Source organism: Staurois parvus, unplaced genomic scaffold (genome assembly GCF_062004578.1).
Source record: "Staurois parvus isolate SC_StPar_1 unplaced genomic scaffold, SC_StPar_1.0 ptg000101l, whole genome shotgun sequence".
Lineage (NCBI taxonomy): Eukaryota > Metazoa > Chordata > Amphibia > Anura > Ranidae > Staurois > Staurois parvus.
Genome location: NW_028317897.1, coordinates 141231 through 165915, shown reverse-complemented (window position 1 = coordinate 165915; position 24685 = coordinate 141231). Strand labels below are relative to the sequence as shown.

At 41.0% G+C, this 24685-nt stretch overlaps 1 protein-coding gene across 5 annotated transcripts in view; it reads left to right on the top strand.

The window, feature by feature from the left end:
• Positions 1 to 24685, top strand: part of LOC149467774 (ankyrin repeat and sterile alpha motif domain-containing protein 1B-like) — a 188303-nt gene that overhangs the window by 148041 nt on the left and 15577 nt on the right. For 3 of the 5 annotated variants that reach the window (XM_089671183.1, XM_089671181.1, XM_089671184.1), the window contains exons 4-6: positions 4326 to 4406; positions 5507 to 5578; positions 16292 to 16378. In XM_089671183.1, coding sequence (XP_089527309.1) covers positions 4326 to 4406; positions 5507 to 5578; positions 16292 to 16378 — 240 coding nt within the window. The remainder of the gene's footprint in view (positions 1 to 4325; positions 4407 to 5506; positions 5579 to 16291; positions 16379 to 24685) is intronic. The other 2 variants (XM_089671185.1, XM_089671186.1) reach the window with 1 other exon arrangement.

Below are 24685 nucleotides of genomic sequence, written 5' to 3'. Positions count from 1 at the left end.
TGGAAAAAAACTACATCCTAAAAAGGTCAGTTCACTCAATTTTCTTAGCAAAAGGTGGCTTTCTGAATCACCAACTTTGTCTCTGGAATCTGTGTAGCAAAATTTTCCAGCATGCTACCACTAAATTTGGAGACATGCTCCTTTTGTTGTATTCTCCATTTTATATAACAAAACAAAAGTGAGGGCAAGCATTCCTTGTAATCGTCACATCAAATCGGATATTTGAATTTTATCATCATAATATCAGGCAGAAAGAAGCAAATGATTAAATTACCCATCATTCAGAAATACGTGCTAGTTTTTGGTGAACTGACCTTGTAGGAGGAATATCCATTATACATTAAAGTGGTTGTAAACCTCTGAAATGAAAAATGAACAAAGCATAGCCTTCTACAGTGTATAGTTGCCTCTATCCAAAAACACCAAGCACCTGCATGCGCGGCACGGATAAGAGTCTGGTTTGGATTTTGTTTTGTTTTTAAAAATTTTGATGTGGGGGGTTCCCTTTAAAATCCATACCAGGCCCAAAGGGCAGATCCCACACCATTTTTTTTCTTAATTTTTCATTGTCTGCAATTCCTTTTTTTACATTTAGCTGTCAGTAGGGAAACCACTGACAGTTGATGAGGCATCAGGAAGGAAGGAAAGTTAAGGAAGCGTCAGCCAGCTTCCCAGCCCTCATCCATAGTTTGAATCAGTCAATACATTTTAGACTGATTCGAATTTGAATCGTATTGAAAATGTTAAATTCGTTAGAAAATTAAATTAAATTAATTCCGAAACGAAGTTAGTAATATAACTTATCTGAAACAAAACAAATGTTTCTGTTCTGTACATGTTTAGCATGGTAAGAACCACAACATGCAGTAGTTCTCCATGAGAATCATTGTATTTAAAAAGAAGCAGCCATGATTTGATTTAGGTAAGAATTTTAGTATTCAGATGTAATTTAAAATTGTATGGGGTTTCTAATGTAAGACTTCCATTTGCCAATTTGTTTGTTGTTTTTACTTTGTCTGAGGATGACTCGGGAGTTAATGCAACAGAGTTTATAAATCAATTGAAGTTTAACTGTTTTTGTCCAGTCTGTTGGCTGACATCTGCTTTAGTACAGGGCTTTGCTGTTAGGTACTATTATGCACACTTAGGGGATGAAGACAGTTTCTGCTATTAGCATAATGTCAATAAGTTGTCTGGGCAGAAAGTGTCAGATCTCAAAGGACTTCACAATTCTGGCTCCTACCTAATTGCAGCAGACCAAGCACTTAAAATAACACCAGAACAAGTGTCCTGCTATAGTTTAATAGAGTACTGTTAGATATGTGGACTGCTAAATTTAGGCTGGCCATATATTATACAATTTTGTTGTACAATTTTCCTTTAGATTTACCAAAACCATACATTATAAGGTCAAACCTAAATACTTTCAATTTGTATACAATAAGGCAGACCCTTGCACGACATTGTTGAAGGTAAATCTGAAGGAAGTTAAATAAGAAAATTGTATAATGTATGCCCAGCTTAACTATAGCTATACAGAGGTGTCCTATGATAAACAGACATATACTTGTTTTTTAACCTTTCTACATCCTGAATTTGTTTAATGAACTGTCCAATCAGGTTATTTACGAGTAATTTCCTATACCAGGCTTATAGAACTTGCAGTCGTCCAGACACTGGAACTGTGACTCCCACAACGTTGGCACAGGGGTGCGTACCCCATGCCTATGCATTATATTTTTTATGATGTTGGCACTCTATCTTTAGTCTTCTCCTACCCAGGACTCTGGAATGCACTCAACCCCTCCTATTCCTTCCTCCCCTTGTGCCCTTTGAATTCCCTGTCCTTCTTGAAGAATTGTTGCTCCTTTCCCTTGTTATGCTGTTTTAGCGCCTTCAGATCTTCACTCATAGAGGTCATACTCATTGCGTTCATTCTTGAAAGGCATTTGTGGCGCTAGCACATTTCTGCCTGAACTGAAATTATTATACATTACTTACATGCCCGGAATGAAGCAAAGGCTGTTGGGTAACCATGAACACTCTGGGTCATTTCAAAGAACTGGCTCACAGAAAATACATTATGATTAACAGAAACAATCAGATATTCATATTCACTTTCAAAATAAATGCTACAGAGTGACAGAATATTCTGTAGATTGCAACAGCTACTTTTTTTCTAGTGAACCAGTTTTCAAATTTCCCACAGTATGCCAAGTCATACTAATTGATGATCACATCACTTTAAATGGACAGTCCACCTAAGACTGATACTTTAGTTATGATGGCCACTTGGGGCTTTTTCACCAGCTAGCTTACATCTTGGACCTGAGACCACGGCTTTGGTTTTACCACCTCGATCATGCAGTCTGTGGTCTACCTCCTGAGGCTTGTCAAAAGAAGAAGCTCCAGTTTGGGAAACCTTGTGCCATCGTTGTTATTCTACTCTGGCAATTCAACACCAAAGGTGTCCGCAGTGTGTCCCATCTCTTTCCAAAGCAAAAAGACAATTGTTCACGCAATATGATCCTTCTTGTGTAGGAAAAGGTCAGCAGATTTAGATCCTAAATGGGGCTCCAAATGGGACTACACATCGAACAACTCTGTGATGTGTATGGGGGCTTTTAAACCTCCATAGCCTAAAGGTGGAGTGAAAGCTGCATAAGGGATCAACAAGGAGTTTAAGGTTTCTCTTGTAATGGTTGTAACATCTAGGGAGACCTGGGAACTAAGGTGTAGTGATCTTGAAAAAAAGATGTAAGCACCCAAAATGTACATTAAGCCAAGTGGTTATTGGACTCATAGCCAAAACTGAAGTATCAGACTTCCATTAATTGACACTTTAGATTGTTACTGTAAAGCACTTCCATAAGGTCCACCTATTTAATGTAGCACTCCTCCTCCTTCCATAAACCCTGCATAAAAGTTAAAAAAATATCCTGTGGTGGGAAATATAGATAATATACACACCTTTCCTCCATTTTCGAAGTTCATGGCGTGACGTAATCCTGGAGGGTTGATTTCTTACAAAATTTGAGCTACTTAACCTTCTCCAGGACCTGGCACAAAAAAGGATATTGTCACCCTTGTCTAGGTGGTGTGGAAGAAAAATAGGGAATTGCATGCACTTTGTTCACCCCAGCAGGATTTCCTTTTCTGCACATCTGCATTTTAGGGAGGTGGAGGGTGGCACCTTGAATAAGTAGACCTTTTTATTGAGGTGCAAAGTTCACCTTACACCTAAAAGAAGATGTAATCACAACAGATTACCTTTTTTTTTCTTAACAGTATTTAATTCCCCTTATGGCAGTTATGTAATATGTTTAAATAGTAAACTCAAGCTTTATTTGAAAGTTATGATTGACTGTGGGCCTTTTATTTGATATTTGCTATGTGAATTTAATCTGTCCTCTGTCTTAGAGAAAGTAATGTGACATCAATTTTTATGAGCATCTAATCCTCACTGAACTTTCTTTGAACAAAACAAAACAAAAAAACACCATTTTCACTTTCACATTCAAGACCCATTTGGGATTAGAACAAAAAGTATTTGAGTAAGACAAACACAGGGTGAAGTTCTTGCTATCTTAACCTTCCACTGCTCAGTCTCTAAGCAGTGAAAGAACAAATTAACTTTATGTTATTTCTCTGGAAGATTTGAAAATTGAGCCTAAATCCCATTCAAAATTCAGATTGCTAATGATTGCTGGTTGTGGTAAATAAATCTACTTATAATCCAGAGAAATAAGTACTTTCCTTTGTCATTGTTTTGCACTTGAATTAAAAATGGTGTTCTTTAAAGCACCACCCCTTTGTCATTTCCGCTGTCCAAGACACCGGTCACTAAAATGCATACAAAAATTACTAACATTACAAAAATAAGTGTAAGACAAGAACTGCATCTATCCTTAATGTGCTAAAGGACATTCATTCGTTAATATAAACATTCCACGATCTGCTAACAGAGAAAAATTAAATGGTCATGTGGCCATGTTCAAAACTGAGAGTTGCTAACGAACATTCATTCACTTATCATTTCATTATTTAATATCAACATAAAAGGAAACATGTCTAAGCAAGACTATGGCCGTTTATTGCTATATTTGCCACCTAATAGAATGGTCTTGTGACATAGCATGAAGCTGAGACTGCATCCCATTAGCAATGCATGTTGACTATGGAAAGGGGCATGGTGCTTTAAGGCTATTTATAACCACTAGGGTGACTGTTGATTTTCTACACAAATTTTGCTTGATCCATCGAAAAAAAGGATTCCTTTGTGTGTCCAGTTTCAGAAAATGTCTAGTATGTTTTTCTTTGTTTAGAGCATGCCATTTGGGGGAAAATATGGACCCATTTTAAAACCCGTACCTCACCCCCAGTGTTCCTGGTCTGAGATGATAAAGGTATACAGTGCACTTATATTTACTTCACTTTGTTGCGTGTTAGGAAAAACAACAAAAATCAGGAGTTGTCTTTTTTTTTTCTTTTTTCTTTTTTTTATCTATGACCATCAGTACAATGTCCATTTCATATACAATGGACATTGTTCTATATCTCAATTATTGTTATACATGCCAAGGTTTGGTTACAAATCATTTGTAAAGACTTCCTCTTCCTGTTAACTTTCAAAATGGCAAAACAGGAAAGTGGAATGATGTCGACCCCCATCGCTGTACCATATAAACTAAAATTTCACAACTTTGAAACTACAAGTTTGAGATCTTTTATCCAGGATTCTTGGGGCAGAAAATTTAGTGTTGGCAGTTTTGATTTGAAATTTGTAATCTAAAATGTCCAAATTTGTAGGTTAAAGTATATATTCCGTAGCACATTTGCCATGCCTGGAATTGTGAAACGTTAAAAAACATATATTTTGAGATACATGGTGATCATAACTATTTGCGTGATGTGGTCACTTAAGACTAGCTATTATTTTAAATATTATTTCTGTATAGCTTGAATGCAGGATGATGGGATAGAAGATGACATAGCTGTAGTTTACTTTTATATGTTACGCAAATGGGGTAAATACATGATGATTGTGGCAAATTACTAGAACTGTCTATGGTTTTTTTCTCTGACGTATTTGGCTTTTTTGCCACATTACTATTGTCAGTTGATACATAACTTTATTGACTGGTCCTTTAAACTTTTAATGCAAACAAACAGTAAGCTGTTCTAAAAACTTTTCCCTGCATAATGTTTTCTATGGAGCAAGTAAACTCTCATTAGCTTGAAATGAACTGTAGTTGACTTGCTTTATGGCAGGGTTGATTAACATTTTCTAAAGCCACTATGCTGCGATATATTGTTATTGCCTAATGTTATATATAGTGCTATTGTTGTCAAATAGTGAATTTTCTTCAGTTCTGTTCTTTGGTTGTCATTATTTTTGACATCATACAAACACATCTAGAAACAAATGTAATTGTGGTGACATTTTTGTCCCATTGTGTGTGCTGTGTGTGTTTCCACCACAAATCTGAATACATTTTTATTTTAGTATTTAGGATCAATGCTGATAAAGGAATTGAGGGGGACGGAATCAACACAAGATGCCTGTTCGAAAATGAGGGTAAGCTTTCATGACAGAAAAAGACTGCAAAAAGAACAAAACAAAAACAAATACAAAAAACACATTAGCTGCTGTAATTTTATTATTAGTAGAAAGGCAAAAGTTGACGTGTCAGAAACTTACAGCTTGTTATTATCTCACCAGTAATGCGTTTACAAAACAACCTGACATTTGGAAAAAACTTTGTCTCCTGGTCTGCCGCATGTGTTTTCTGTGTTTTAGCCCTATTTCTATGTATGTATTTTAGATTCAAATAAAAACCTAAGACATGAAGGGGAAAAAGTTTGCTTATTGTAAAAATGCTGCTAATAATTTTCAGACTACATGTGTGTTTATGTACAGGAAATTGGATATTTGTTACTGTATATAACCCACAAAGTTGTAACTTCTGTTTGTCTGTTGCTACCATCTTACTCCTCGATGGGAAGTCAATTTAGTGTTAGAAATAGCATTTCTTTTTATACCCAGCTTTAAAGTGTTCCTGTGGAGCTTTCAAAGATTATAAAGTAGCACCCAGAGTGTATAATTATACCCTAAAGCCTATGACTCTCTACTATTCAAATTTCAACACAAATTGGTCCTGACCCATCCTTCCCCATAATCAATTTTAGTGACCTATAAGCAAAAACAGGGGCTCTACTTGATGTCTGGTCAGATGTTTGCAGGAAATAAAGTGAAGATGCTTGCAGGCACCTGGAGATGTGTTCTCTTTGCGCAGAACTTAAGGGTCATTCAAATGAAAACATATATTTCTGGTTTTGATAGATGCTGACAAGTTAAATTGCCCAAGTAGAGTATAGTGTATGTTTACAGCAGTCAGTAGTGCAATGGTTTTAAACAAATTCCACCTGACTAAAGTAGCTGAAGGAACTATGGAGCAATTCATCCCCAAAGTTCACATTAGACGCAGTGAAGTTAGGACTCTGTATTTAGCCCTTTGCCCTCTCCCTGTGCACCTGCTCTATGTTTACATTAGAGGTTAGAAGGCAAACAGCCACTGTAGTGTTGGCAGAGAGGAACAGAATGATCTAGTGATAGAAAATGAAAAGGAAAGTATTTTTTATCGGAAATTTGAGGATGATGGTTGTAGATACAGAAGTCAGTAAGGGCTTGTTTTAAAGCATTTTTTACTGCTTGTTAATATGTGTTACTAGTTGAATGTCAATAGCCTGGCCATAGTTCTCCTTTTGTTTGTTTTTGTTATTGTTAATTTTGTAATAAAGAGATTAACCACTAGATGGAGCTCTCATTGTCTCCGTGTATTAGTATGTCTTGCACTTAACAACTGTTTGTGTAAGATATAAGTCACACAGGGAGAGCATTCTTTTCAAGAACTCTCCAAACCCCTGGGTTTTGCACTGAGAGGGAAGAGTAAAGCATGAAGCAGAGCCTGGATATGTAATGAAGATGAAGATATGGCTGTCCCCAAGCACATGCTGTATAAAATCACAAATCATACTGTGAAGTTTAGGGAATTCTCTCAATCAATAGTAGTAGCACTTTTCAATGAGTTCACACCAGTCAGGAACTATTTTAGGTCTTAATGGCCCACTTTTGTTTAAAATGAATGTAAAAAAGTTCCTCAAATTCAACCGTTGCCCTCGCGATGGTATCCAACACCACTTCCAAACACAACAAAAAGGATACCCATGCAGGGGTCTTCAACATTCCTTCTCCAATACTGTATAATGTAGAGGTGCTTCTTTCAGCCTCCTGGCTCACTTCCACCACAGCACTGCTCAGAACTCTAACACAGACCTTTTGGCTGGTCCCTCAGACCAGTTTGCCGTACCACTGTATTCACATGCAATCTCTGTACCTCCCTCATGCATCCTCTGCATCATTCTCAGCTCCTTGCTTCATGGAGCCCACACTCTGACCTGGACAGGGACCTCCTTTCTCCTAGGTGGAGCCCTGAACTATAGCCAGACCCTAGATTATAAAGGTTGTGCACACATGCACACACATTCTGCTTTTCACTAGTAATACCTGGACACCAGGTTAGTGGCTTCTTCCTTTCCAAAGCTCTTCAAAGCCTTTGGGCTCCAGACCCTGATCTGGGAGTTACAAACTCCAGAGAAAACAGAAAGACCAGTTTCCTCCGCTCTGAACAGATCTTCTGGAGCCCCTCAATCTGTGTACATAGGAACCCTGTGTCACTGCAGGTCTGGAGCCTGAGATGGCCCAACTGTTGGACAGCCTATATGAAGTTAGCAAGCAGTGACGTGAACAAGCAACATGAAAAAGGACTCACTCTGTTGTAGGATGGAGTATTTTGAGCTCTCAGATTTTTTTTCAATCAACTGCATCAATTAGAGGGAATGGGGTGCTAAAAGTCTGGAGAGGGGCTTTAACACTCAAAATGCTGTGTGCGGTCCTGTCCACACCCCATGCCTACTGCCTGCATCTTTTAGAATTAACATCATATATCCTTATTGCTGCATCAATATGCCACTTCAGTCAGGCTCTCGAAAAGCACCAGCACAGCAAAGTTCCAAGGGGCATAAATTATTTCCTAAACAGAATACATAATTAATGAAGATCCAGCAAGGATCGCGGCAGCGATTACATACCCATTCCTCTTGTTCTGTCATTTTTTTTCATGGCAGCTTTAGATAAACTGCCAACTAAGCGTAGCACATGTTGTATGTTAGATCACCCAGGCATTATGTGTAGCTGTCAGAATTGCATTTCTTGGATTAACTCTTTAGAACCCCATTTAATAATTGTTGTATTGCCTTTTAATATACAGAACCTACCTGCTAGCACTGTTTTACTAATCTCCTTTAGCTCTCTATTATTATTATTATTATTATACAGTATTTTTATAGCGCCAAAGGGTTTGCTCAGCGCTGTACAATAGCAAGGGGGACAGAACATGAGACAAGACAGTAACAATACAATACACAAGGGGTTCGAGGGCCCTGCTCTTTCAAGCTTACAATCTAGGAGGGAGGGGAAGTGGTACAGGAGGAAGTGGCTATGGGGGATGGAGTGGTGGGAGAAGTGGAGGAGATCGGTTGTTAGGTGAGGGTGGGGTAGGCTTCCCTGAAGAGATGGGTTTTCAGGGTGCACCTGAAGGTGAGGAGGGTAGGTGACAGTCTGATGGATTGGGGTAGGGAGTTCCAGAGGATGGGGGAAGTCCTGGAGAAGTCCTGCAGTCGGGCGTGGGAGGAGGAGACCAGGGAGCTAGAGAGTAGGAGGTCCTGCGAGGAGCGAAGGGCATGGGTAGGGTGGTATTTGGGTATCAGGTTAGTTAGGTAGTTTGGGGCGGCGTTGTGAATGGCTTTGTGGGTCAGAGTTAGTAATTTGAATTTGATGCGCTGGGCAATCGGGAGCCAGTGAAGGGATTGGCGGAGGCGGGTGTCAGATGTGGAGCGGTTGGTGAGGTGGATGAGTCTAGCCGCTGAGTTCAGGATAGACTGGAGTGGGGATAGCGTTTGTTTGGGTAGGCCAGTGAGAAGGGAGTTGCAGTAGTCCAGGCGTGAGATGATGAGGGAGTGTACGAGTTGTTTAAGGGTTAATAGTAGGGATCAAGTTGAGGGTCAGACTTACAGGTAAGGGTTCATGTACACTGCAGCTGATAAACTCACGTTTAGGAGCTGTTCAGCATTTTTTTCAGCAGCCCCTGAACTCTGCCTAATGTTTTCCTATGTGTCCATGTACACATCATCATTTACAGTCGTTTACAGGCAGTTGAGTTTACAGTCATTTTTTTGAACGCAGAAAACTTGCGTTCAGCAGTAGATTTTATAAGTGTTTCAAACGCAAAACGCTTGTAAACGCGGCTAAACATGGCTAACTGCATTTATAGGCGTTTGCAAATTTATTTTAACTCTTCCATTTCCAGATGCTGTTCAGAGCCTTTTTTCATCATGAAAATGCATGCAAAGTGTTTTTCTGGTACTCAAATGGACCTGGCACACCACACTTTGAGGTTTTGCATGAAAAAAAAATATGTTAGACACTGCTGCAATAATATTTGCACAGAAATGAGTTGGAACACATCCAAACACCACAAAAAAAAGACAGCTAATCTCAACAAATACTGCTCTCTCTGCTTCTGCTCTCTCTATTTCTCTCAAAATGTCTGAAATAGTTACTCTTTTACTGTTTTTCAGTGCATTCTGGGCATTTTGGAAGGTCTCCTGAGGTTATCTTAAAAAAACGCTTCTAAACACAAACGCTCATAAACATGCATAAACGCGGTATGCAAACGCGGCTAAATAGACATTTTTTAATCTACGTTTTCCAGCAGTCAGTTTCCATCGTTCAGAAGTGTCCCATATACATGGAGCCTAAGGGTTGAAGCTAAAGTGAATTTGCGCTTTACACTCTATGGGTTCACATTTTGGGTTAGACAACTTTTCAGGTGCAATAAATTATTTCTTTAGGTGTCTAAAATTCTAAAATTCAAGTGGGATAAGTTATTTGTGCGGAATATACCTGTGCTGAAATTTGTGACGGCAAAACCCCGTGCTGAAAATAACCAAGTAATTTTACAGAGATTGACATGTACCACATTATTTGGTACACTAGTTTTCAAAGTCAAATCTGTTTTGTGGCTATGGCACAGAACGTTTGTTCTCTGAGACATGCCAATCATTGAACCTTACCAGTGTCCCATCATTTGTGAGTAATCACAAGTACTAATGGTGCTGGTCACATTTATTTAATTTATTGATATAGCACTAACATTTTGTTTTGCTGCACTTTGCTGGGTACATAGACCCATCACAACAGTCTCTGTCAAGAAGGAACATTAAAGCTGAATTCTAGACAGACAGACAGACAGTACAAAGATGAAATATCCAGTCCTAAGATTTACACAGCTCTGCTGGATGAACCATTTACAGATAGGGAATATAGTGGTGTCCTTCCTCTCCACCCCCAGGATGCTGACTTTACCAGTGACAGAGCAGCAGCAGACTTATGAGGTCATTCCTGAACTCACGCTGCTCTCTTCTCCTATCAGTATTTTCCATGTCATTACATTTGCATACAGCACAGCCTTGTATAGCAGGCTGAAATCAAGTGATTTTTAGGCATTTTCACTAGTTGCATTAAAAAAAATTTGATTATTTATTAAAATATACATATCTGCATTTATTTATGTTTTTTTATATGTCCATTGAGTTAACCACTTGAAGTCTGGAATTTTGTATCTCCTTCATGACCAGGCCATTTTTTGCTATTCAGCACTGAGCTACATTAACTGGCAGAACTGTACACAAATAGAGCTTCTTTGGTGGTATTTGATTACCACCAGGTTTTTTCATTTTTTAGCTGTATAAGCAAAAAAAAAAGACTTTTGGAAGAAAAAAACAATATTTTCTAGTTTCATAGATATAAAGCATATCCAATGAAATCAGATTTCTTCATAAATTTAGGCCAAAATGTATTCCGCTACATGTCTTTGGTAAAAAAAAAAAAATCCCAATAGGTTTATATTAATTGGTTTGTGTGAAAGTTATAGTGCTATAAACTATGGTGTATACTATATATATTTGAAATTTGATCAATCCTGATGTACGAACGGCCTATCTCATTTCTTGAGGCCTTTAAAATGCCAGGACAGTATAAATCCATCAAATGACACTTTTTTTGGAAAGTAGACAGTCTGAGGTACAGTGGGCTTAGAAAAGAATCACCCCCTTTAAAATAATCACATTTTGTTGCTTTGCAGCCTGAAATGAAGACAAACACAGTTTTTGTTTTATCCATCTGTACTGTTACTTAGTGCAACTTATAACATCCAAGTGAAAGATATAACACCAACATGTCAGAATAAAAAATAAAAAAAATCAAAAATAGTATCAGTTAATACACCATAGTGTAACACCATAGTTACACTGTACTACTCTGGGGGTGATCTGGAATATTTATTTATTTTTTTACATTTTGATTGCTGTTACAGTGATGATCACTGTAACAGCAATGTTTTGAACTGTCATGAATGGGTTACATTCATACCAGCTGTGATTACTATTGTGTGCTGTGATTTATCCCAGAGCTATCACATGGTACAGGGTGCTGTGATTAGCCCAGGTACCATGTGATAGCTGTGGGCGAATCACAGCATCACAGTACTAAGCACAGCAGTTATGAAATCCAGTCATAACAGTTACGTTTACATCCAAGTGATCTCATAGCGATGGTGTGATACCACGGCTGCTCAAAGCAGCAAGGCACTGAGAGCCACACAGTGGTCACAGGAGAGGCATGCTGTGCACCCCTTGACTGTCGACATACATGTACATGATCCAATCTGCCCTCCAGTGGGCAGGAACTGGTTAAAGTATACATAAACCTTGTAAAACAACCCATTCAGTTTACAATAGATATGAAAGGCAAAACATTTGTGTATATTATAAAAAGAAATATAAAAAATGTATATGTAATATGTAAATATAATGTTTTATAAGTGATCATGTACCCTCTAAGGGGGGGGGGGGGGGGGACCGCAGCACACTGAATTTCCCATTGAATGGCTGTGCAGAAGGGGTGTGTCAGGATAAACTTTATCATTGGAGGAGAGCACACCAAGTTCCCAGCACAGCTAGAAAACTGACCACGGTGTGTTCTGCTACTTAGTGTAGTCAGTTTTTAATAGGAAAGCAGAGGGACTGGCAGGAAACACCAAGCATTTGGACACAAAGGAAGCAATAGAAAGTGAGCAGGATACCTTTTCATACATGTACATAGTACAGCAGGCACATATCAGGAATATGAAATGTTGAGTTTACATACTAAGCTTTATCAAACAACTGTACCTTCAGCGCAGCTGAGTGCAGCCTGTAATATTACATACTTACCTATCTCCCCATTCCAGAAATCTTCTCTATATGGCCTTATCTGGTGCCACACAGCCTTTCCTTTGAAACTGTGCCCACTGGGTCCTCTTCATAGTGCACATGTATGGAGCTGTCCTATTCATTCCAAAGGAGAGTCATAGTCATGGTGGCCTTCAACAGTCCAGTGGAGTACATCCCTTCTTTAGGAATGAATGGTGCCATGGCCAATAGGTACTATTTGCTGTGTACTGTACATAGTACATAAGTACATACAGTGTGTGCCTATGTATTTACGGTACTGTTTGACAGATTAATTGCCAATTTTAGTGGAAGCCAGGTTGTTTTTTGGGTTCTGTAAAGCAACTAAAAATTATAAAGGGAATCCAAGACAACATTCAGATGGTGGGATCTGAGCCCAGAATTCTGCATGGCAAGAGTTTTAACCACTTAGTCACCTTGCTTTCTACATTTATTTAGGCAACTTATGAATTGTCTAGTGAGCATTGAGCACATTCATCTTACTTCGGTGGGTCCGATGTATGTAATGTACAGTACAGAACGTAGGAATACTGTATATAACATTGAACATAGTTTATAGAGTGTGGTGGTCCAAAGTATGGAACATACAACATAGCATATAGAATGCAGGGGTCAGCAGCATGTAAATTACAATATGGGAGTATGAATGTCCCAGCTTTGATGTCAGTGTCAGTAGGCATGCTGCAGTGATAGATGTCAGTGGAAGCAAGAATTCACTTTACAGTGCTGTCAGGGATTACTTATTTGAGAGAATAGGCTCCTTGTCCTTTCCCATCAACTCTTGCTCTGCCAAGTGAGATCAGCTTTAGAGCTATACAGATCCTTATGGTCGCTCTGTAGTTTGTGCATTTTTGTGGGTAATATTGTGTAGTATTATACTACACCCAATTAGGGTCTGCCCACCCAGTCTCCTAGCAGAGTAGGGTGGTAAAGCAGAGGTTACAAAATGTCCCTTCCATCTTCTGTACCCTGAGCCTTAGCATGCTTTGTTTGGCTATGACATTTGATCTTGATTATTACTAAGGTAGCCAGTAGACTGTAGTCAGATGGGAATTGCACAAGACGGTTGGCCTAGGAGGGCAAGTGTTATAAATCGGACCCTGAGTGCCTTATGGAGTGCACAAGCTCTTGACAGCTTTATGGATAGACTGAAATGTAGATAATGCACACTGTGCTGGTGACTTTGAGAAATGGGACAATGATCCACTGCAACGAGAGAAAAAATCAATGAACCTTAAGACAATTCCCAAGCGGGGTTGAAGCTCAGGTCCTTTCCATCCCTGCTTCTTTCAAAGGACTATAAATGCATTGATTTTCATTATACCACTGTACACTTAACTTTCATTTTTCACTCCTTTGAGGGAAAGCATCTGGTGGGTTTATTAAAGGCAAAGATTGAATAGGAACAAGATTCGCTGTCAGTCGACAAGAGGTATTGCAGGTGACTCCATCTCATCCCATAATATAAACCTCTGGAGGGTTCTGTTTTTCTTTTCAAAGATTAAATCTGACAATGATCTTGATTAGTCCTTGTGCATTAAAGATGTAGCTCCATTCAGAACTGCCATTGTCTTTGTTCACTGCTAAGTGCTTTTTTTCTTTATTTAAATGTTCTTTTTGTAAGCTTTTTTTATTTTATTCTATTTTTTGGCAGCCCAGAGTCTACATTTTTCAAATAGAGTAAAAATAGTTTAGACAGTGGAAGTTTTAATTTGTTGAGAAAAACTTTAACTTTTCAGGGTTAAAAGGTTTTAGAGGACATACTCACTGGTTTGGTCTGTGTGATCACCATACTATGAATCATGTGGAGAGAGATTATACTTCATTGCTGGCCTAAGGTGGCAATGCATGGATCGAAATTCAACCAGGGAACGGCCAAATTTCAATCCATGTATGGTCATACTGGTTTTACAGAAGTCATTCTGCTGATCAACTTTTGCCGAACGATCAGTGCTGTCGGCTATACCCAGCAACACTGATCAGTGTGTTCTGATGGTGAGGAAGGCTCCCAGTTTCAGAACACAATAGCAAAGCAGGAGTAATTTCCACATCCACAAAGAATGTGTGGATGGGGAAATCGGGTCATTTTTCCCCCTAAACCTAATGATTGAATGAAAAGAAAGATAATTAATGTTTGGCCAGATTTAGAGAAGACATAATCATGTAAATCCTGGTATCTGTGCAGTCTTTACTATGTAATCCTACACCTTGTAATGTGCTGCAAAGTTACAGCGTTTCACTTTGATCATTGCCTGCAGCAGACTAATTACATCATTTCAACCTAGAGAAATTCACCTGACTGGTGCTCAAGGACTGGTATTTATGATACAAGCTTTTTTTAAAAACAATGCTAGTGGTGCTTATCCTGATATGTCAGGAATGTCGCATTTATGCAGACATGTTACTATATCCTTGGCTAACCAAAAAAAAGAAAAGACTGAAATATTGCATAGCAACAATATATGCAAGCGAACACTGCTTCATCTTGTTCAACTCAACGTCCATTCAAGACCCTTCAAAAATTGCTCAAAAAAAGCAACTCAAAAGAACCAAACACACCCATGTAAAAAATCATATGGCATTAGGGTAATGGAAAGTCTTTCCTCATCCCCTAGGGGTAGATCAGAGAATTTAAAAAGACTAGTTTTTGTAGAAATAGCCTGCAGAATATGCAACAACTTCACAATTTGAGATAAAAACGTAAGAGTTCATTGCTCTGTACCAGTTAAAATAATCTCTCGCTGCAGTATTATAACTTTCCCTGGAGGAAGAAGAGTACCTGTGACATCACATAACCTGACTGAAGATCCCATGGAAAAATATACAAAATACAAAAGAATTAAGGGTGCATGGGTATTCAAAAGAGGGTAGGTGGAGGGGGGAAATGTGGATGATCCAAACCAGGAATCAGACTATAGGAAGTAACACTTTTCAGGCCTTTTGCTGGGAAAGGCAATGTGAAATCTTGAACCCTCCATGGCTTTTCAGCACTGGGCTTGTTGATTTGGCAGCAGTAAAGTGCTCATTATCTCTTCGTTGGCATCCTGCCCTCCCTCCCCTGGAACTTCTAGGTTTCTTTTCCCTCCTTGGTCTTGTTCCCCAGATTTATGTTTTGTGTTAAACACAGTACTTGTTTGATGGATATGCTACCTTGCCTGTGTGACATGCTATTTGATATTTTCAAGGTATTGTCCTTCTGTACATTGTCTTGTGTACTGTTATAGATGTGTTGTTAACTTCATTGAACCTAAAGTGTATCTCTAGGCAGCTAGGCTGGCAAAACCCCTTTTTTTACTTTTGGATAGGGTGGAGAAGGGTTAGGCTTTTATTTATTTTAGTCTTTCAAGTTTTTATTGTTGTCAGTGTACCCATTGGGGAAACTCATTCCACTAATTGTACCGGGGTCCATTGTAACCAAGAAAGAAAGTAAGGGTAAGTTCAAAAATTTGGAGTTCTTTCCAGAACAAGAGGTAAGGGGAAATCGTCCAGTGTGGGGACAACAGTTCTAGAAACAACTGTCTAAGAGGAGAATTCACCGTATTTTGATAGACTTCCTCTAAATACCTGTTATGTTTCTGGGATGAGAAGTGAAGGTAAATTTCCTCAATGGTACATTGACAGTAAAAAAATAAACTAGCAGGAGTTTTGCCCTTCCCTACTCTATCCAAAACTAAAAAAAAATGGTTAAACATACTCTTTAAATAAATAAAAAGACCTTAAAAGCTACATGGCTCTAGGCTACAATTACAAAACATTTGTAGGTGGTTTGGCCCCTGGTGGACTATTGCTTGACCACAGCTGGTGTAGTCTTCTTTAGCATGCAAAAATCCCTAAAATGAAAAAGAACCCAACATGTATTTGTGTCATTTATATTTTTCAGAAATCAACAGAGCAAATGAAGAAGGTCCCCACAATTATCCTAACAGTTTCTTACAAAGGAGTGAAATTCATGGATGCAGCAAATAAGGTGAGGACTCTGTTCTTTGCGTTACCTCAAAAGATCCAGTACCTCACTAAAATACTGAATTGCCGATATATGAAAACCCAATGTAACCCTTTTTATATCACAGGACACAAGTGCGTTAATTCTTAGAACACTGGGATTTGCACCATCTCAAGGTGATTAAACATGGCAAAAAGCAACGCATGACCCTGTCTAGCATAACCCCTCCCATTCCCAGTATTGCCTCAGTGTTTTGCTACTCTCTGTAGGTGATGGAACTGTCTCTTACTGCTGAGAGAGTCTCTCTGGTCAAATGCACAAGAATTCTGCTACAACTGCATTTGTCTGCTGAGACTCATTGATTTTTAGCAGTAGCATTTTTTCAGATCAGCCCCTACAGATAGTTATATCCCAGAAAGACTGTACCTGGACCCTGGTGGCAAGAATGGGGAAGACCTCTAAGCTTCATTGGCGCTGGATTCCGTAGGTGGCACTCATCTTGGTAGGCAATTGCCTTGAGTAAGTTGGCTGGTGGGATGCTGTACAAGTCCAGGGCCACTGGCTGCTGAGGCAGAACCCAGTCCCTGACAACCCTGTAGGGTATGCCTGACCAGGTGCATGAGGAGAAGCTTGAACTGTGTGTTGGCTCTGCTATGTGTGATGTAAGTTCCTGTCCATAAATTTGATCTGCACAACCGATGTGGCTCTAAAATCTAATCTTTATTCAGTAAACCATAGCATAAAACGTTACAGGATCGAGAATCTGCAGGCTCAAATGAATGGAGGTCTGTTTGGGCAATAGTACCACTGTTTTTCTCTTTTCAATAAGTGATATAAGTTCCGCCATTTTTTAGGGGTCCCTTGTGCTGTTCCTGATTCTGGGCATTTAGGGGATTGAGGTGTGGTCATTGGTTTCTCCACTGTGCCTCTGAGCTTCATTGTACCGGTTTGATGGGCAGCTCTAGACGGTACTGGACCTGCATGCTGGTGCTGTGCGTGCTACCTGGATTAGATCACAGGGTGGCCATTTTGCGTGTAACATTATGAATGTATAGCCCACCCGCCTGTGCTAATGCACAGGTGTGGCTGAGAGGACACACTGCACATGTGCAGGTGCCATTTTGGAATTTGGACATTTTACAACAGAGCACCAGCTGAGTAATACATCTGCTGCACAGCTCCATGCAGTACTGGCTGCACCCGTACACCAGCCTTTTTGGGTTGTGTTTGCTTCTAACTCCTTGGTCAGAGTCCTTGTGCAAGGGGTGGCACTAACTGTACCACCAGTTCACTTCCTTCTAACTCTCTGGGACCTCAGTTTGGTGTTGTCATTCTTTTAAAGGCCATAGTTTCGGCCTAATTGTCTAATAGTTTCGGCCATCTTCTGTCAAGCAAGATTGTCTTTCTCAAGGTTATCAGCTCAGTTAGGAGGGTGTCTGAGCTTGCCGCTTTGTCCTGCAAGGAACCTTTTATTGTACTTCACAAGGACAGGGTTGCTCTGTGACCACAAATTTCATTTCTGTTTAAGGTGGTCTTGGCATTTCATTTAAAGCAGGACATTGTGTTGTCTTTCATTTGTCCAGCTACAAACATTCTAAGGGATTTCTCTCCACTGCCTGTGTGTGGTCAAGACTCTGCAAGTATACATTGCAGCCACTGCTTTAATTCTTCAATCTGATCATTTGTTTATGTTGTAAGAAGGCCCCCAGAAGAGACAGGCTACTTCTGTATCTACAATTGCTAGGTGGGGTAAAAAAATTGTCACCAAGGCTTACAATCTGAAAAGTAGGGTCCCTCTCATTCCTTCTTAACCAGAGGTGTTGGAGTGTTGTGGGCTTTTCAACAATAGGCCTCAATTTCCCAGGCCTAAAAGAAGGCCACCTGATCCTCTGCTTTTACATTCTCTAAGTTTTACATGTGGATGTGTAAACCTCAGCAGACACCAGCCTCCGTTGCAAAGTCCTACAGGAGGGCCTTCTCAGTTATTCATCTTTGTTGGATTGCTTTTGTGCCAATGGTATAAGAATTTAAGAATTAACTCTTCTCTGTCCTGTGATGTACTATTAAGAAAATGGGATTTTTGACTTTTCCCTTTCTTGGAGTACATCACAGGATACAGGTCTCTCCCTTCTGATTCCAATCTCTATTGCTTGTTTACAAAACTGAGGCAATGCTGGAAATCAAGCTTCGCAGTTTGCCAGTGTCTAATCACCTGAAGGTAAAGCATAACCCAATGCTCTAAGAGATAACTCACATGTGCCCTGTGATCAGTTGTGTATTTTGCTGCCCTAGGCAAGACTAAAATCAGAAGCCCCTCCATCTAAATTTGTATTACTCCTTCTTGTTTAAGATCCAGCCCTTCGGGACAGGATAGGAGGGGCAGAGCATGACAATGGGGGCAGCATGACAAGAGGGGAGCAGCAGGACAGGAACAGGCAGCAGGATAGGAGGGGGGCAGTGGGACAAGTGCAGGGCAGCAGGACAAGAGGGAGGCAGAGTGAAAGGGTGGGCCTCAGGAGAGGGGGGGCACAGGACAGGTGGTGGGCAATGAGACAGCAGGGGAGCAATGGGACAGGTGGGGGGGCAGCGAGACAGGAGGGGGCAGCTGGACAGGTGGGGGGCAGCGGGACAGGGGGAGCAGCGGGACAGATAGAGGGCGGCGGGACAGGTGGGGGGCAGCATGATGTCGTGGGCGCAGGACAGGAGGGAGCAGCGGGAGAGGTGAGGGGGCAGTGGGACAGGTGGGGGCAGCAGAAAAGGAGGGGGGCAGTGGTACAGAAGGAGGGCAGCATGAAGGAGGCAGCAGGATGGGGGGGAGCAGGACAGGTTGGAGGCAGCAGGACGGGGGGGGAAGGGGCAGCATGACAGGAGTGGGGAAGCAGCAATCCTCCACGCTCTTACCTGTCCAGCAGCGGCTCCTCCAGATGGTGTCAAGATCTGGTGCCAGGATCTCCAGCGACAGCTGCAGCAAAGAGCAGGGGGGCTTCTCCACCCTGACCTCGTCCTCTTCTTCCTACACTTCCCCAGGCCCTTTGCTGGCACTCCCTGACTTCACTCATCCTGCACAACCCGGCGCATGCTGCGGATCCTGACTGGAGCCTGCTTGCACAGCCCTGTGCACACCGGGGATCCGACCACCAGTCTGCCCTACTCTGTAGCCTGTCCCCCTACTTGTTTGTTGGCTTTTCCCCTACTGATGGCGGCCCTGCCACTCACATGTGTCCCTTCTGCCTGAGGGTAGCGCTGCCCTTTGTAAAATGCAACCCAAGGAAAATGCCTTGTTTGCCTTGCGGTAGATACGCCCCTGCCTGTGATGTACTCCAAGAAAGGAATTTTACAGATAAGTCACATGCCTTTTTCTCCCACATGCTGCAATGTCACTAATGTGTCCTTTGACACACCATTGACCTTTGGATCTATTACCTTCCACCTGCATCCCCCAGATCCCCAACCAGGTAACCTAATGTTTTGCAGGTGTTACAGAACATATTTGGGCCTGCTCTGCATGCAGATGCAAAAGATAGCATTTGACAACATCTGTCTACACAATTCTTAGACCAGAATTTCTCAACCAGGGTTGCTTGGGTTCCTTGAGTAATGAGCAATTTCTGCCTCTAAGTAACCACTGACACCAATATTCTTTTTGGCTATCTTTAAGGGTGGACGGGGGCACTCTTCCCACTGACCAATACTGCAAGGAGCAGTATTCCCACTGACCATCAAAAGAAAGTGCATTTGTCCCAATGACCACAAATATAAGGAGCATTCTTCCATTCACCACAACACTGAAAGTTATTTCAAAGGTTCCACCATGCTAAAAAGGTTAAGAAAGACTGCCTTAGGCTAGGTTCACATCTATGCATGTGTGGTTGATACGTTTTTGTGGCGTGATTTCCAGTGCATTTTTGTGTTTTTTCATGCTCTTTTATGATGCGCTTTTATTGCGTTTTGCATTTTTTGGGAAGTGTTGATCTTGCTATGAGGAGGTGTCTGTTGTCCTGCAGGAAAATGCACCTAAAAAATGCATGTACATGTGTTTTTCATGTGTTGTGGATGCAATTACAATGAACTCTATGGAGCCAAAAACACATCATTCTACATGTAAAAAATTACCTGCACCTTTCCAAAAAATGTATTGCAGAAAAATCCATAGATCTGAATGGGTCCCTTAGGAGATAAGGTTAAATGGTAAAGGAACTAAAAAATGCATACAGTATATGTGAACCTACACACATGGCTCAAAATACTTTACATTGTAAATATAATGCTTTCCAGCAACAATCTGACTTAAAGACACAGGGATCTTTTAGCAAGATAAAGCCTCAACATGGATGGTTGTCACATCTTTTATACACAGTTTTTATGAATCATCACAAAAGCAGATACAGCGATGTTACTGTATAGTATCACTACAGTGTGCCACTAGCCCAGGTAGATTTACAAAGAACATGTGGCTGCCTGTTTTGAATTCTTTCTGCAGTGGTCTGAAGTAGTTCTTTCATTGCTGATAGTAGGCTGCTGATTTCCACATCTGAAAATACTGAGTGCCTGACTATTACGCTGAGTCTTTGGCTTCAGCATTTGTATGAATCAATGACCTTGAAAAAGTGCAGAGATAAGGAAACCTGACTTTTCATTTGCTGTATGAGTGTTCCAAGTCAGTGGCTAATAAGTATTTAAAACGGAGTTCCACATACACTGTACAAAAATAAAAGTCAGCAGCTACAAAAACTGTAGCTGCTGACTTTCAAAAAACCTGACTTTTCAAAAAACCTGTCCCACGATCCCGCAGTGTCCTCCCCGCAGCCTGTTTCACCAGCCGTCTGCTGTTCCAGGTGCCGGCATCTTCAGTGTGGGCACCTGACTGTGACAGCTTGCGGCTTCACAACCGGGTGCCCACTGCGCATGCATGAGTAGTGCTGCACTTCGTGAATGGCCCCATAGTCTTCTGGGACCTGTCACGTGTCCCAGAACACTACGGGGAAGAAGGGTAGGAGGGCAACTTCCGCTTCCAATCGCCTAGGCGATCGCAGCAGAAGTTAGAGCGAGTACCTTTCAATTTCGGGTATCCTCTCCCCCCCCACTCCCCAAAGGTGCCAGTCCTTAATGGGGAACGGGGGACCAGACTTTAAAGCGGAACTTCCCCTTTTGGGTGGAGCTCCGCTTTAAAGAGGAGCTTCACTCTTTCAATCTACATAGACTATTTTTAATCCTTATATTGCTAGCATTTAAATAGATAGGAAAGTTTATCATATTGTATTTTTTTTTTACATTTCTTCAGTTACTTCCTGGTTTCCAGGGCTAGGCTAGTCTTCAGGAGGGGAGGAAGGGTTTTATCAGATAAGCCCACCCTCCTGTCTGCATGCCTGAGTTAAGGGCAGCTGGATTCCAAGAAGTAAATGATACATGAACACATCTGCCCTTACTCAAGATGGCCGTGGCCAGAAATGCTAGGGGGTGTTTTTCAAATAAACCATGGTGACATGGATGGGTGGGGGAGTTTGCTTTGAATATTAAAAATTAATTAAATAGTGTTTTTGATTTGTGATGCAGTATAGCTCCACTTTAAAGAGGTTCTTCAGCTGGAAAAAAAAACCTTAAAACTCAGCAGCTACAAATGACACTTTCCTATTCAGGGATCTAGCACTGTCCTCCACCAGGCTGGTTCTTCCTCAGTTTTCCAGTCCCTGGTGCCGCTATCTCGAATATGGGAAGTCGGCTGTGACTCCCTGGCCCTTCACAGCCGGATTCCCATTGTGCATGAGCGAGAAGCACTGTGCTTTGTGTATGCACCCACAGCCTCCTGGGGCCTGTAACGTGTCCCAGGAGGTTACGGGCGCGGAGGGGGGAGAGGACTTGTGCTCCAATCATCTAGGCAGTAAAAGCAGAAGTGGGGGCAGGTACCTGCCAGAAATAGGTAATATATATATATATATATATATATATATATAGTGAATGCAGTGTCATGGGTTTAGTAAAATGTTAAGGGTATGGGTAACAATTGGGTATGGGGCCCTTTACTACCTTTATTAAGGTTCCGCAGTGGGACCCTTTCACATGTTCTGCAGTGGGACCCCTTCCTGCCGTCCTGGGGCCTTCTACGGTGGCATAACGCCAGTGCGACCTTTTGACCCTGATGGTTCCATCATTGGTGCCAGTAGTTTTTTTATTTGATTATATTATTTTTTTATTAAAGGCTTAAAGGCTGCAGGAAAGTGGAGGGCATTGGTTCCTGTATATGCTGCCCCCACTGCACCTCCTATCTAGGTGTACAGGGGAGCCACACAGGCCCCCTGGAGCATGGGGTTGGGTTGCAATTTGATTCCTGTATTTATGCCCCTGCTACTAGTCCCTCTTACGGTGTTTGATCGCTCAGTTCTCACTGCAGAGCCGGCAGGGGGCACATGCAGCATCGATGCTGCATCCACCGAGGTGAGTATAAATGTTTATTTTTTTACAAGTCCATTCTTCTCTTTTAATGACACCCCAATGCACCTTGATTACGTATGTGCCTTTTTAGCGCACAACAATTTCTGATTTTTGTGCACATATAAAATATGTCTATAAGTGCACATCTACAGTATGTACATGTGTGGCCACCTTGCATGGATGTGACCTGTACCTAAGTGTTACCTAACTGCAGCAGAGAAAAATCAGGTTTCCTTCCCTGTGCTGTGTGGCAGAGCTGTGTAAATTTCAGAAATGGATGGACAGAGATACAAATTTAGGTAAAACAACTCCCAATGCATTTTATCTGTGTAGTTTTCTGCTAACCTGAAGTTTTGATTTAATGATTCTCTAACAAATACATTACTGCAATGAAAACTGATTTTTTTATACTTGCTTTTGATTGCACTTTAACAGGCTGGGAACAGACACATTAGATGGCACACAATGCAGGTCCCTGGCTTGCACCGTTATATTATCATTCACAATGAGATAAAAGCATTTCCATAACATCCCCAATCTCCAGTTTGCTTCATTAAACATCAAAACACTGCAGTGGGGCATGTTGCATAGAGGGAATATGAAATAATTTGTCATTGCGCAAATGCTCCGCTAAACCACTCAAGGTGAGGGAACGTCACAGTGAGCCGATTACAGGCAGAATACAAATGCCTTTTGTGCGACAGAGAGTAGGAAACCTGCCTTGTGCTGCAAGCAGGCGGGTGAGTCAGAGCCCTGCTGCCTCCAGAGACACAGATTCACTGCTTCAATTCACCAGATTATTCAGCCTTCCAAATGCCATTCATCATTGTTAGAACGGAAGTTGCAGCAGTACCAAAATGAATGTTACTGCCATGAAACATGTTTTGCCTCAGTGCAGTAAGGCTTGTGTATGAAAAGTGTTTACAGCCACCTATCAGATTTCATCTGTCATTGCTGACTTGTTTTGAAACCTGTTTTTTGAGCAATGACTAATCCGGAGTAAAAACGCAGACTTAGCCTGATAGAAAAAAAAAAAGCAAAAAAACATATGCAGTATATCTCTGCAATACATTTACCATATTGTATGCCTTGAAAGACCTTGCAGAAAAAAATCTGCTGATCTGCTAGAAATGCGCTTAGTTTATAATTTTGGGGGCTGACAACACTGCCTTTTCTAAGCTGAAGTCACAAGAAATGGTGCCAGCCCTGCCCACTTGCCTTTTGCTGAACTACAGAACACCCCTCCCCTCATCTCCACAACATAGGAGGGAAGTGTGTGAAGGCCAAGATAAGATCTGGAAGGGCTGATAAGACTCCTTGAGATAACAAAGGAAAAGTGACCAGGGCAGCTCAGAATTTCTGAAAAGATCAAAAGGTTTTTATCCACTTACCGAACAGATATAGCACAGTGCTTTCAATTAAATATTTGAAACACCAAAAAGGAGGAAAGAAAAGAAAGTTTATTTTTAGGGTTTACACTTTAGGTTTTCTTTAAATGACCAATTATCTTTGGAGAATAACTAAAAAAAAAAACTGTTTTTCTTGCATGTGACTGAGTAGCTGGGGGTGGTATGGGAATTTAATTAAAGGGAAAACATTTTTTTAGTTTTGGACAGGTGAAAGATGGATTAGTACACCGGTCAGCTTTTACTGTTGTCTGTGGCACCGTCAGGGAGATTTACCCTCTTTATTTGTCCTGTTTACCATTATCATTGAAAGTGAAAGTAAAGGAAAATACCAAATTCTGGGTTGTCCCCAGAAAAGTAATATAGGGGAAATCGTCCAATGGGGACACTAGTTATGGTGACCTGGGGGTCCCAAAGATATTCCGTAGACATATTGGCCCCCCTCACTACACACAGAATGAGGCCCCGACATCTACAGCCCTGGCAAACAGACAAT